Consider the following 15,435-nt stretch of genomic DNA (forward strand, 5'->3'; position numbering starts at 1 on the left):
CTGTTCATCCCGATCCGGGCCCGAGAGCGCCGCAGCAGCTACAGCGGCTACAGCGGCTACAGCCAGGGCAGCCGCTCCTCGCGCATCTTCCCCAGCCTGCGGCGCAGCGTGAAGCGCAACAGCACGGTGGACTGCAACGGCGTGGTGTCGCTCATCGGCGGGCCTGGCTCCCACATCGGCGGGCGGCTCCTGCCAGAGGTGAAAATAGATAAGGCAGCTACTGAGGACAGTGTAAGGAAGTATATACACAGCCAGGCTAGGCATGGCAGTCTCCCGCGCCCTGCCCTGCCCTGCCCTGCCCTGCCATCCCACTTGGTCTTTCCTCCCGCTCCTGTCCATACCCCTGGTTCCCTTCTCTATCTCTCAGTTTGTTTCTGCACCTCTCTTTAGTACTCCCTCTGTTTCTTCTCTTTATTCCTTACCCCATTCCCCCATCCTCCGTCCCTTTCAGACTCCTCCGTGCTCATCTACTTCTTTTACTTGACCTCTACCTTCCCCACTTCGCAAGTCTATCTGCCCATTTGTTGCCCTCCCCCACCTGCCTTGACTGACTGCCGGAATGGAATGAGAATGCCACGGTGCCACCACCAGTGACCAACTCGGAGCGGGTTTGGAACCACCGTTGCTTCTCTTCCCCCATTTCTTCTCCCCTCTTAGGGAAACAGCTTGGAACTTAAAGACTTTATTCTTTCTATGAAAAAATAAATGCAGTATCATTTGGAATGATTTTCTGTCTCCTTTGCAAGGGTGAGATGTGATTTTTTCCAAAGAGGGATGTTCACTCATAACGCTGGGGCAGGTGATGTGTCCCAGGAGAGCCAGGCAAGGAGAGCTTAACAAAACCAGTAGGAAACTCGACCCTGTCTCTTAGAAGGGATGGAAATAAGTCAAAGGAGGAAAAAGTGGCAGGTTGGGGCAAGAACACATGGTGTATGGGGGAGGAAGGAGAGGGGAAGCAAAAGATGAATATTAAATGTAATCAAATGTCAGGCTCTGGAGGAGTTGCAGATAATAGCTTCACAGAATCACTTCTCTAGGAGTTCAGATAATGGTCCCCTCTTTGGGAAATGCTATCTCTTTAACATTTCTTTAAATTCTAAGCTGTTTATGCCTTTTTTTAAAATTTAAATTCTTATAATGTCAATGATCCTAATCTTTCCTACCTCTGATTCCTTAACTCTCCTTGGTGCCTCCTTAGCTGGTTGGGGGTGCCTTGAGATAGCATGTGAGTCTGTTCTGCTCTAACATTGGAGTATCTAACACAGCATGGAGTTAGCCAGCCCTTCAATTAGCATGGTGGCATGTGTGGAGGAAAACTGGGTAATTGTGGATACAGTCTTTCAGAATGATCTGTGTTTTAGGACTTTAAGGTAGTAGTTATAAGCATATAGATAAAAGTTGGGCATGGTGGCGCACGCCTGTAATCTCAGCACTCAGGAGGCTGAGGCAGGACGTTTGCTGGGAGTTCGAGACCAGCCTGGGCTACATAGTGAGTTCCAGGTCAGACTCAACTACATAGTGAGACCCTGTCTCAAAAAAACCAAAAAAAAAAAAAAAAAAAAAAAAAAAAAAAAAAAAGAGAATATAGATAAAAATTCAAAATGCACTGGTAGGAGTATTGTCTTGTGGTGAGTGCTGCTTATTATGTACAAGGCCCCAGTTTCAATCCCAGCACCTGAGGCAAACAGACCCGCCGGAAGGAAGGAATTCAAAAACCAGTATGAATGTGTTTGGTATTATTCTATCTGCCCCTGACCTTTTGTTTAAAAGGAAAATATCTTCCCTCTTACATGTGTAGTTTTTCATAAGGTACCAGTTACTCTCTGTGTGGGGTTGGGGCATTGCTGGGATTGAAGTCAGGGCCTCACACATGCAAGGCAAGTACTTTATCATTGAGCTACACTCCAGCCTATAGAGTATTTTCACATGTATCATTTAATTTGTTCTAAACAAATGTTTTATAAGACTAACATAGTGAAGGTTACTATTCCTGTTTTTGAGATGGGGAACAGGTTCAGAGGATTTGTATTCCTTTAGGTCTTATACCTCTTCAGCTCCAGAGCCAAAATCTTAGAATAATCTTAGATTATTCAGAAACCCCCCGCCAAATCTTCTGCCTCCCAGTTAATTTTAATATCTTCTCTGCATCATCACTTGGCCATTGCTTTTCTGGAAACCTGTGTATCTAATATGAGCAACTACAGGAACAGGGATAATAAATATGACTAAAATTCCCCCAAACCCAGAGAGCTAGCCAAAATAAATGCTTTAGATGATTATCTTTGTGTTTAATCTTGAATCTTACCAATCCTGTATCTGAGAGTGAACTGTGGGCTCCACAATTATAGTTAATTGTATTCGCTTTAAAAAAAGAGCTGATAACAATGGCGAGTGAAGGGTGAGTCGGCATCATAGTATAGCTGGGGCAATGCAAATGTGGAGAGCTAAACTGAATGTTGCTATCATGGCAGTTTTTAAAAATGATTAAGCCAAAAATACAGCTTGCTTTTCTCTGAAGAGATGGTACAAGAAAGATGTCAAGAAGGAGTTTTCACTCTGGTTTAAGGCAGATGATCGGGTTTGGGGGTTTATTTTTGTTTTTTCAGCATCTTCTCTTATACTGTGTGGAAGAAAATCTGAGACTCAGTTGAGCAGATGGCTATGGAATATAAGGCTTTCTGCACCACCGTGCACTGTGGCCTACAGAGCTCTGCCTTTGGTTTTTGGCGAGCCTGCATACTCAGCACCCTGTAAGCGCACAGGAGATTCTCTGTAGTGGTCCCAAGTGATGATGGTGACTGAATTGAGGATTCCCAGTGGCAAGGGGTCAGACCCCAAAGTGGCAAGAAGATGTAGGTAGGCAAGAGCATATCATTCCCAAAGGCTTCATAGCTAGGAAAAGCTATTTCATGAGAAGCCAGTAAAAAAAAGTCTTAACAGCTAGCAGTTACTGGTATGAGAAAATGTTATATGAATAGGTCCAAACAGAATGCGTACAGTCTATGGTCTGAGATCAAAGACATATAAAGACAAATTACATTTAAAAAGATGACTGGTAACAGCTAACAGTAGTTGCCTTTGGCAGGAGAAATTACTAGTGACTTTTTTCTTTTTTTCTTCCTATGCTTTTCCATTTTTCTACAGTGGGCATAGTAATTATAGCTATAGTATACTGAATTTTAACATAGTGTGCATACATATATATAATTTAATTCTTATCACCAGTATATTCAGTAGGTGATTTTTTTGTCCTCAGAGAGAGACTTTAGGAACTTGCATAAGTAGAACTTATACCAAGGTTTTCTTGATGTCAAGAAGATCTTCCTGGCAGCTTAAATATTAATTCCTTTGAAAAGTGGAGAAAATAGTCATTTTTCTTGGAAGAACACAATATATTAATATTTTAGGTTAATATTGCTAATTTTAATTATAAAATTTGAGGTATTAATTTCTCATCCAGCAGCCCAGCCAGTAATCAGTTACCTCTTTGCACTAGGATACAGTGAATCACACCGTTAAACATGTTGGATGTTTCCACAGCCAACGATTCACTTGTCTTCACCTGAGCCATTAGAATGCTTTTAGTTATATATACTCTTGCTGCAGGGAATGACATAGGAGTCACTGATGGCTCTCAAGCCTGTCTCACACAGTATTCATGCCTGGCCTATGACACATACTCTTTTTCCTATGGCCTCAGATTAAAAAATAAATAGGCTGTCTGGGGGGAAAAAAAGACATCCAGACATTACACCACTAGAGTTTTATCAAAAGCTTTCACATATTCATTAATTATGTAGTGATGATTTTTTTCAGTTTGGGAATTTTCATTTTTGCTCTTTGCTGTAGGAGGACAGTTTCCCATTTATCTCTGATCTGGAAAAGTAGGTGAGAATCATTACTCTTCATGCATAAAGAACAGGTGCTGGCAGCAATCCAAAGCCACACATAATTCATAAATCATGTTGAGTTGGGTGTAGTTGGGCATGCCTGTAATCCCAGCATTTGGGAGGCTGAGGCAGGAGGATCACTGCAAGTTCAAGGCCAGCCTAGGCTATATGGTGAGTTCAAGGCCAACCTGGACTATATAGTGAGACCCTAGAAGGGTGGGGAGGAAGGGGAAGAGAGGAAAGAAAGAGAAGGTAGTTTATTTGAAGTAGCTTGTCCCAAAGCATTATCTCATTTAATGCTCCCAGCCCTGCCCTGTGAGATAGATAATGCTGTTGTTTGCATTTTTGGAGAGGCAACCAAGGCTTCGAGGAATAAAGTAATTTGTCCAAGATTGCACAGTAAGCAGTAGTTAGGATTTAATTCCAGGCAATATAACTCCAGGGCTTTAATCATTAACTACTACGCAGTACTAACTCCAGAGCCCAAGTTCTTTGTTTACACCTGTGATCCTGAAAAATTAAAAATTTTTCTTTTCTGCTGGGCTATTGTGAAAATCAAATATAATGTATATATATAAAATGTGAAGCATATTATATACCCCATTCTTGGGATTCAGAGAGCCAACTTCCTTTCCTTTCCCTGTACTTCTTTTTAGTTCTAAGTAGAGAATGGGGTTTCTACTGGGTTGCTTGACTTACATATAGAGGACTCCTTCTAGGAGTCCAGTGATCCTTTGTCTGATAAATAAATTGTTGTACAATTACTTTAAAGCAGCCAGGTGTGGTGGCACACACGCCTGTAAGCCCAGCACTTGGAAGGCTGAGGCAGGAGGATTGCTGTGAGTTCGAGACCAGCCTGGACTACATAGTGAGTTCCAGGTCAGTCTCAGCTACATAGTGAGACCCTGTCTAAAGAAAAAAAAATTACTTTAAAGCAGCCAGGTGTGGTGGCACACACGCCTGTAAGCCCAGCACTTGGAAGGCTGAGGCAGGAGGATTGCTGTGAGTTCGAGACCAGCCTGGACTACATAGTGAGTTCCAGGTCAGTCTCAGCTACATAGTGAGACCCTGTCTAAAGAAAAAAAAATTACTTTAAAGCAGAACACTACAGAAATTTTAGAAAGGCTTGAACAGGAATTTGACTAATACCCAAGTTCTCAGGACATTTCTAAAATGCTCTAAATTTTACTTCTAAGAAAAATGGCTGATAAATTCCCAGTTAGGTATTTCCATGTGAAAGGAATTTAGAATTAGTAAGAAGTTGAGCTTCCTTGGCAGATCTATAGTGGGCAGATCTGCCATCTGCAGCTGCTGTAGTAACTCTGTAAGGAGGATGGCTATAATTTTGGAAGGTGGAAACCAGTAGCCAAATGCCCTAATAAATTTTGCATTTGAGTTAAGAGAAAGGGAAATAAATTTGTATGGGGTTTAACTTTTAAAGAACTTGGCTAAATTTCTCAGTTGCTTCCTCAATTAATGACCATTGCTCCAAGACTCTTTATAGGCTGAATGCAAAACAGACAAAGGTTCCTGTTTAAAAGGTTGTTAGTTCTACCTGCTCCCCAACAACCCTCTCCAGCTCCTCAGTCAGTGGTAGCGAACCTCTGGCACACTTGCCAAAGTGGGCTGTTTGTATCATTGAAGGCTCTAAAAGGTTTACCATTGGACCAGAGGTATAGCTCTATGGTGCTGCACCTGCCTTGCAAGTGCAAGGTCCTGAATTCGATCCCCTATACCCCCCCCCGTTGCCAAAAAAAGTAAAGCATTTGCTATCACTGGCCTAGTAGTGAGATCTGGGCAGCTAAACCTGTAATATACACTTCATAGAATTCTGAGCAGAGTTCTAGTGAAGGCTGACTAAAAAGCTGCTCTCGTTAGGAGAGAGTCTACTCCAAGTGTCCATGGTCTGACAGCAGTAACAGCAGCCAGCAATACTGGTAGGAGTATAAAATGGTACAGCCACCTTGGAAATTAGTGTGGCAGTTCCTCAAAAATTTAAACACAGATTTACCATGTGACCCAGCAATTCTGCTCCTAGGTATATACTCGAGAATTGAAAACAATATGTTAACACACCCAAAAATGTATGTTAACACATGAATACTCATAAAATTATTGTTAATTAGTAAAAAAAATAGAAATAACCAAAGTATCTGTAAATTCATGAATGTATTGAATGAAAAGTGTTACATCCCTACTCTTCATGCATAAAGAGAGCAGGTGCTGGCAGCAATCCAAAGCCACACAGAAATCATGTTGATCTGGGTGTAGTTGGGCATGCGTGTAATCCCAGCATTTGGGAGGCTGAGGCAGGAGGATCACTGTGAATTCAAGGCCAGCCTAGGCTACATGGTGAGTTCGTTTGAAATATTATTTGGCCATAAAAAGAATTGAAGTGTTTATATATAAAGAATGAACCTTAAAAACCTTATTCTAAATGAAACAGCCAGCCAGTCAATTTTATATGATTTAATTGATATGAGATACCTAATTGAGGCAGATCCATAGAGACTAATCAGATTATTACTTTCGAGGACTGAAGTAGAGAGGGGAATGAGAATGACTACCGACAAGTACTATGTTTTTTCTTTGGTGTATTGGAAATGTTCTGGAATTAGATGGTGATGATGGTTGTATGCAACATTATGAATGTACTAAAACCCTAAACTGAATTTTTCATTTAAAAATGATTAGAATGATGAATTTTTTGTTATGTGCATTTTACCTCAGCTTCTTGTTAATTGAGGCAGAAAGAAGCAAAGGAAAAAAACATGAAGAACTTTAGCCTTTCAATCCCACTTTCAGAACCTCGGCTAGGGAGGATGGACTTCAGGAATGGCTCACACATGTTAGCAAATTAAGGTTTCTTGGTAATATAAAAATATTTTTCTCTGAGCACTATCTAGTCCTTTACTTATTCGTAGCACTTCTAAGTGATGTGTCCTTCATAGGCAGTTTCAATTTATGTGATCTTAGGTTGTTACGAGTAGTGAGTATATGTTTGCTTTGTATCTCTCCATTAATCAGTGTAATTTGATGAATATTAGAGAACCACATGTACAGATGGACAGTGACCAGACCACATATAAATAGAACTTTGGCCCCTGACCTGCCCAAGAAACCAAGCCCCTTATCTACAATAATACCGAGGAAGCTACCTTGTTTTAAGTCAAACTTCCGGGGAACTAATGACTGTTCAGGAAAATAAACAATAAATTTCTCCAGCAATGGCCCCAAATGGCCCAGTCTTGATTAGTGTGTGCTGACCATGCTCATTTTTGTCATTTGCAATTTAGGTCCAAATTGGTCGGACAAGCCAGCTCTGTATTCCTAATCAGTCACTTAGCATGTCCTGCTTTTATCTCCTTCACCTACAGCTTCAGCTTCGCTCTGGTGATTGGCCCCAGCCTTGAACCAAGGCTCGAATGAAGCTTTTCTCCAGGAGGCTTTCACTTTTGCCAAAACAGTGCTTATGACTGACTCCCTTGATAGCCTTTGTTTTTCTGATTTGGTTGATCTTTGTTTATTTTCACAACACAGATAATGCTTTATACATATTCACACACTCCCGCATCCGTACTCTGAAGAGTAACTCTGGCCCAAGAGTTACCAAAGTTCTGAGTAAGGAGGGGGTAGAGAAGGGGCTGTCTGACCAGCTGAGGGTTGTCAGCTGCACTGTTCTCTATAAGACTCTCCCATGCCCTCCAGTGCCCATACCCCTTTCTAGTCAGTCCCCTCCACTCCAGGCCACCACATCTAACTTGTGTCACCAGAGATTCATTTTCTTTCATACGTGTACACTTGTACAATATGTGTTTTCTGTTTGATTTCTTTCACTCCACAAGATTTTTTTGAGACATATTCTTGTTTTGTGTGTCAATAGTTCATTCCTTTTACTACTGAGTGGTATTCCTTTGTTTATCCGTTTTCCTATTAATGGATGGACCTTTAGGTTGTTCCCAATTTGCACTTAATATAAGCTTGCTATGAGCATTCTTTTACTACTCTTTAGTGTAAATAAATGTTTTCATTTCTATTGGATCAATACCTTAGAGTGAAGTTTCTGGGTCATATGATAAATGTTTAACTTGATGAGAAGTTGACAAACAGTTTTCCAAAATAGTTACACCATTTTTAAACCCATCCTCTGTGTATTAGAGATGGTGTTGTTGGTCTTTTGTTTGTTTGTCTATTTAGTCACGGTAGGGATTGAACCCTGGGCCTTATACTTGCTAAGCATATGCTTTACTGCTGAGCTACACCTGACCCCTAATTTTACTTTTTTTTCCCCGTGTTATTGGGGATTGAACCCAAAGCCTTTATGCTGATTTATTTCCCTAACCCTTTAATTTTTTTTCTTTTATTTTTCAGCCGGTCTTGCTAAATCCCTAAGTTATCCAAACTGACCGAAAATTTGTGACCCTCCTGCCTCAGCGTCCCAGAGTTCTGGGGTTACAAGACTATGCTACCATACCTTTAGGGATTTTAGCATTTCAACAGGCATAAAGTATTGTCTTCAATTTGCATTTCCCTGATGACTAATGATGATGAGCATCTTTTCATGTGCTGTCTTCTTTAGTGAATTGTTTATTCAGACCTTTGGCCCATTAACTGATTTGTCTCATTATTAATTAACTTTTTTTATATTTTCTAAATGCAAGTCCTTTACTAGATTTTGTTTTTGTTAACTCCAGTGTATCAGTTTTTTTTCTTTTATGATTATTACTTTTTCCATCCTGTTCAAGAACTCTTTGCCTACTTATCCTTAAGTTCATATATATATATATATATATATACGTCTACTTGGGGAATCTCTTCTGTTTCCTTTATCTTTTTGTTTGTGCTTATAACAGTATTTGTTTATCGTGATTATTCATCATAACCTTGTAATAAGTCTTGAAAAGAGGTAGTATAAACTCTTCAAACAAAATATTTTTAAGGATATTTAACAGATAACAATATTTTAAGGAATTATTTTGCTATTCTAGGTCTTCTTTAAAAGATTATTTTCCTGCCAGGGATGTACCTCAGTGGCACTGTGCCTGCCTGGTAAGCACAAGGTCCTGAATTCAATCCCCAGTACCAAAAAAATAATCATAGTAAAGTAAGATAAAAATAAAAAATATAGGATTATTTTCCTGAATCAGTTGATCATTTTCAAGAGAGTATCTTAATTCTGATGTCTCAGAATCTACAATGGGGTATATCTCTTCACTTATTTAGATCTTAAGTTTCAGCAAAGTTGGATAGCTCATAGTAAAGATCTTGTACATCTTTCTTTGGCTTTATCCCTTGGCACTGATACTTTTAACACTTTCAAAACTATAATTTTTTAAACTTTGTTTTTCAATTATTTATTGCCAGACCATAGATTATATACTGACCTTGCAATATGTAACCTTAATAAAGGTCACAATATGTTGGTTCTATTAGGTTTGGAGATTTTTTTTTTAGAAAATTCCAGTTTTCTACATAGGCAATAATATTTTCTGTGAATACCAGCTGCCATCTTTATTTATTTAGCTTTCTTGAACTAACTAGGACTTCAGATGTGAAACTGAATAGAAGTGATGAAAGCATACACCTTTTATTATTTCCAATATAGGTGAAAGGATTTAAAGTTTTACCTGGAGGGATGATGTTAGCTACAGGTTTTCATGGATATCTTTTATCAAACTAAAACTGCTATATTTTATTCATAGTTTGCTGAGAAATGTTATTATACAGAGGTGTTGTTTTTCAGCATCTCTAAGATCATATTTTTTTGTTCTTTATTCTTTCATTCTTGATTGAATGACATTGACTTTTTTTTTTTTTTTTTTTTTTTTTTTTTTTTTTTTTTTGGTACTGGGGATCAAACTCAGGTCCTTGCACTTGCAAGGCAGGCAGTGGAACCGCTGAGCTAAAACCCCAGCCCTGACATTGACTTTTTTCCTAGTGTTAACTAACCTTGCTTTCCTGGGTTAAACTGTTATTGGTCATGATATATTTTAATCCTTTGTATACGTTGCTAGATTCTGTTTGCCTATATTTTGTTAAGGATTTTGCAGTTCTATTCATGCTAGATACCAGTTGCTGATTTTCCTTTCTTATATTATTTTTGTCAAGATTGATATCAGTCATGTTAAGAAGTGTGCCCTTATCCTCTTTTTTCTGAAAAAATTTTTGTTTATGCATGGTATTTCTTAATATTTCATAGAATTCACTTGTGGAGCTTTCTAGGCCTGGAGTTTTCTTTATAGTAAGTTTTCTTTATAGTATGCTGTTTTTGATGTGGGCTGTTACAGTTTTTTTATTTCTTACATCTCTTGATGAGTTATAATTTGATTAGTATATTGATTCTTCCTTGATATGTCATTATTACATTATTAATAATCATTATCAATAATAATAATACATATACACAGTACATCAAAAACACATTATTTTTTTAAATGTCTGTAGGATTTGTAATGATGTTCCTTTTTTCTCTTTATTAACCAGTCTTACTGGGGGAAATATCATTTTATTAATCTTTTTAAAGAACCAACATTTAACTTTTGTGATTGTCTCTATTTAGTTTGTTCACATACCATTTTATTAGTTTCCAGTCTATTTTTTATGATTTTCTTTCATCTATTTACCCAAGGTTTAATTTGATCTTTTGCTGGCTTCTCAAGGTGAAAGTTTAGAGCACTTATTTTTATGCCTTTTTAATTTTCTAATATAAGCACTTAAAACTATAAAATTTCCTCTAACCATTATTTCACCTACACTTCACAAATTTTGATGTATTATGTTTTCTTTATCATCCAGCTAAAATATTTTCTTGTGATTTCACCTTTGAAACATGAATTTTTAGAACTCTTGTTTAGTTTACATATAGTTGGGGAATTTTCTGAGTACCCTATTGCTACCCCAAGACTATGGACTTTCCAGTTGTTTGGATATATTCCATATGTTCTTGTCTGTGTAAAAAAAAAGAGTAACATAATTAGTTTCTTTTTTAATCCTCTAAAGTGCCCTAACTATGAGCTTTGAAATTTTTGTCTTAGTGTCTCATATATTTCCCTTTTAAACATAAAGATGTATTCAATAATAATTGAGTTACAAGACAAATTTGAATGTTATATAAGTTGTTTCCATGTATCTCTGCTCTGGCTTATGTTCACTTAGCATAGAAACATTAAAAGAAAAAATTGTATTCTCAGGAGGCTGAGACAGGAAGATCACTACAGAGGATAGCCTGGGCTACAGAGTGAATTCAGGGCCAGCCTGAACTACAAAGGGAGATCCTGCCTCAAAAAAACAAAAGCAAAAGCAAACATTGTATTATCCTAGTATTAAGTCTGAGGATGAATTTTTTGTTTTATGTATATCTTTTTTTTTAACCCACAAGCTAGGAGATAGGGCTATAGCTTACTAGTAGAGCACTTTCCTAACATACAAAAGGCTATGAGTTGCAACAAAAAACAACAAGAAAATACCTCAAGCTAAAGATTATTTTAGCATTCCAGCACTCAAATGATTTGACTAGGTCTTCCAGACTCTGTTTTATTAATTTGTTTTTAAGTTTGATGTTAATAAAGTCTGAAGAAATTATATCTTGTTATATCTGGCAAGCCCACAAAACATTTATGCTTAGTACTAAAGCCATATTATATGAAATTTTATGTTGCTTGATGAGCCAGATGGTCCATTTGATCATACACTATTTAAAGGATCTTATTCCTTTAAAGTCATCATTAAGAAAAAAGGGCTGGGGAGGCTCAGTGGTTCTGCCACCTGCCTCACAAGTACAATGACCCAAGTTCGATCCCCAGTACCAAAAAAAAAAAAAAGAAAAGAAAATTATCTACTGTGAAATACAGGTTTATAAAAGGACAACTCAGTAAAAATCAAGAATCAGTAAACTACAGGAACAAGTGTCTATTGTATGGAGCCTTTCTTCACTTTTAGATGATTATAATTTATAAAATAAAGTAGTTTAGGGCTGGGGATTTAGCTCAGTGGTTCCTCTACCTGCCTCGCAAGTGCAAGGTCCCGAGTTCAATCCCTGGTACCAATAAACAAACAAACAAAAAATAAATAAATAAAATATATGGTAGTTTAGTTTATCAAGTGTCATATTCATATTCAGGCTGAGAATTGTAGCAAAACCAGGCTTCTCAAAGATCTTATGATCTGAGATAATAGCTAACAAGTTATACTATATAAACAAGATGTTTATATAGTAAAGCAGGCAGGAATTCCCAAGAAAATAATTTATTTTTCCTTTCTATTTCTGCTCTGGCTCTGCCAACCAAACTAACTAAACAAACAGGACCCTAGGATGAACCAAATGTCTGGATCAACAGAGTAGTCTGACAAAACATTTTGATCAGATAAATCTTTTCATCTGCCAGAACTTTTCTTCTATGCAGGCATTAAAATCTAAACAAACATGTTTAAGGACACAAGGATTTTTTTTTTTTTTTTTTTTTTTTTTTTTTTTTTTTTAAACTTGGGTCCTTGCGCTTGCAAGGCAGGCCACCGAACCGCTGAGCTAAATCCCTGGCCCCAACACAAGGATTTTTTAATGTAGCTGTCCAAAGTATTTTATTTTCAACTGGGCATGGTGGCACATGTCTATAATCCCAGGACCCTAAGAGGCTGAGGCTGGAGGATTGCAAGTTTGAGACTAGGGTGGGCAACTTATCATCTTAGTAAGACCCTGTCTCAAAATAAAAAAGGGCTAGGGATGTAGCTCAGTGTGAAGGCTGTAAGTTCAGACCCCAGTACAGGGTGGGGGGTAGAAGGGACAGGTTCATTCTGGTACTAATCAGACATATACTTCTCTAGCCTCATACAAATATGTCTTTTCCTCATCCTCTGAGGGACAGTAATTGTCTCTTTCCTCTTACCTTTACCATGAAAGGAGCAGCCAGTTTTAAGTGAGTGCCATGATATGAGAAATATAGTTACTAGAGAGTTAAGTTTTAAGCCATCCCATTAAACCTAATCTCATGTAGAATAGTCATAAAGAACATGAGCCAGGGACAATAAGAAACCCTTTGCTGTAAGGCACCATACCAGTATTGCCCACAGCAAAGCATATAACTTGTCTTTTATGACACTCTGATAATGTCTTCTGCTAGTTTTATTTGGTTCAGAATTTGAACATCGTGGGTAAATTTATAAAATAAAATTGTAAAATGACAAGATAAATACATATGATACAATATATTTAAGATACTAAATATTACCCTGCTTTCTTACAATACCTTGGAAGAGATTTAGAGTAGAACTTCAGCTTGCCTATGTGTAGTTAGTCAAGGTTTGGCATTTGGAAGGGGGCAGTTTGCTAGAGTGGCAGGGAAGAAACAGCATCTATGACGTTCACCGTGATTGGGAACTTAGCATTAATAAAATTTGAAGTAGAGGTGAATTTGACTTATTTTATTATGTGAACCAGTTTTAGCCAAATGCTGTGGATGAGACTAGGACAGGGAAATTCAGCACCTACTCCTGGTGGCAGTACCCCTAAGGGATTTGGTCTCTCTACTCTGCTTAGAACTAAACAGGTGGTATTTTTGGATTCCAGCCAGTTTCTTGGGTTCATGGTAGTTCATTTGCATAAATTTAAATGACTTATCTACAGAACTAAGGATCATCCATGGCCAACTTTTTTCATTCTACTTCTTGAACTAATTAAGATAATACAGCCAATTAAAAAGAAAAAAATGTAACGAAGGTCAAACTTCTCACACTCTGGACTGTATCAGTATGGCCATCTTATGTTTATCAGATTTACTTACCCTACTTGCCTTTTTTTTTTTTTTTAGGGAACAACAGAGGTGGAAATTAAGAAGAAAGGCCCTGGATCTCTTTTAGTATCCATGGACCAACTGGCCTCCTATGGACGAAAAGACAGAATCAACAGTATAATGAGTGTTGTTACAAACACACTAGTAGAAGGTATGTGTCCTGTGATGCCAATGCGAGCTACTGAGATGTAAATATGTAGAGTGCCTTGTCCCTTGATTTTAGTTCTGCAAACACTGAGCTTTAGGAATAGATCTTATTGGATGACAAATTCTCTTCCCAAAGCTATGTACAGAGAATCAGAGACTTCACATTTGCTGCCAGTATCATGCACAGCTAGATAAGAAAAATGAGGAAGTGACAAAATGAGCTGGAAAACCTCAGCAAGTCTCAGTAATCACCACAAGGAGCCAGTGGGGTGCTGTGTGATGTCAGGGAATGTAGGTGAAGCACTGTGAATACATGCAATGATGGAATTCCCTTCATAGCCTCCACCTCACAATTTCCTTTCTGTTTTCCTTTCTAAGTACTTACAGTCTTTTTGCTTTTTCCTGAAGGGAGAATGTACTGTGCATTTTGATTGCACCTAATTCTGCCTTTCTCCAGATACCCACATATCCAAAAATACATTTGATGTGTGGCTAGGTAAGCCAGCCCCTCTTACTTCAGGCTCTCCATGTTGCACGAGAACGCAGCCACTGCTGAATCACAGCATGTTTGCAGTGATGTTGTTATTTGGGTCGGATTCTTTGTGCAAGGTGGTTTATCCATGACATAGCCTGACATGGTGAGGGTTTTCCTGTAAACCAGTTTCCCTGACAAGTGGCAGCCCTCTCTCTGGGCCTGGTGTATATCTCAGCCTCCTTTTGGAGTTAAAATCCATGGTAAATTTTTCTCTCACCAGGTCCCAGTTGATTCTCATCTTCATTCGATTCATTTTGATTTAGCTGAGTTGCCTTATTGTATGTCCACACTATTCTTGAGACCTCAGATTGCTGTTCTCAGAGTTCATACAGCCAGGCTAACCCACAAATCCAGCAATAACTAGAGATTCTGGGATAGCAACACTTGACATTATCCTCCTATCCATGAGACAAGTTAGTTTTTGAGTCATTTAAATACCTAACTTCGTGTGTGTGTGTGTGTGTGTGTGTGCGTGTGCATGTACATGCATGCACATGTGTGCACACTTACATGTGTATATGCTGTGGAGGGTTTGCAGTAGAGGGAAGATCTCTAGAAAGGAGCTCTCTAAGGTATTTATATCCCCACATATATGTAAGGAATCAGACCCTACTATCACTATGCTAATCTTGAAAATGTATCAAGGAAAAATAATATTGGATCAACTGCTGGAACAACGACTATTCATTCCTGTTTTCCTGTATTACCATTGAAGTTGTCTCAGTGGGAATGTAGGTATTGAATATCTTTGAGCTTTGTAGCTTATACTTTGAGATTGCAAGAAAATTGACTGCACTCAATAAGGCCCAGCAGAGCAAATACACCAGGCAAGGCAAGAAATTAAAAGGAGATGGGGAAAAATAAAAAATAAAAGAGGTAATAACAGGAAGATAACATAACAATGAAAAGTCAATACATATCAGTTATAACCATCAATGTTAGTGGCCTCAGTTCACCAATCAAAAGAAATAGGGCCTGGGATTTAGCTCAGTGGTTGGGTGGCCTGCCTTGCAAGCACAAGGACCCTAGTTCAATCCCCGCTACCAAAAAAAAAAAAAAAAAAAAAAAAAAAAAAAAA

General features: G+C 38.2%; 1 protein-coding gene across 1 annotated transcript in view; it reads left to right on the forward strand.

Moving 5' to 3' along the window:
* Scn8a (sodium voltage-gated channel alpha subunit 8) overlaps positions 1-15,435 on the forward strand; it is a 116,675-nt gene that overhangs the window by 46,373 nt on the left and 54,867 nt on the right. Inside the window, exons 12-13 of the mRNA XM_010628614.2 lie at positions 2-231; positions 13,694-13,826. Of these exons, the coding sequence (XP_010626916.1) occupies positions 2-231; positions 13,694-13,826 (363 nt within the window). The remainder of the gene's footprint in view (position 1; positions 232-13,693; positions 13,827-15,435) is intronic.

The sequence above is a fragment of the Fukomys damarensis genome, unplaced genomic scaffold, assembly GCF_012274545.1.
Source record: "Fukomys damarensis isolate Sample0158 unplaced genomic scaffold, DMR_v1.0_HiC HiC_scaffold_15, whole genome shotgun sequence".
Taxonomy (NCBI): domain Eukaryota; kingdom Metazoa; phylum Chordata; class Mammalia; order Rodentia; family Bathyergidae; genus Fukomys; species Fukomys damarensis.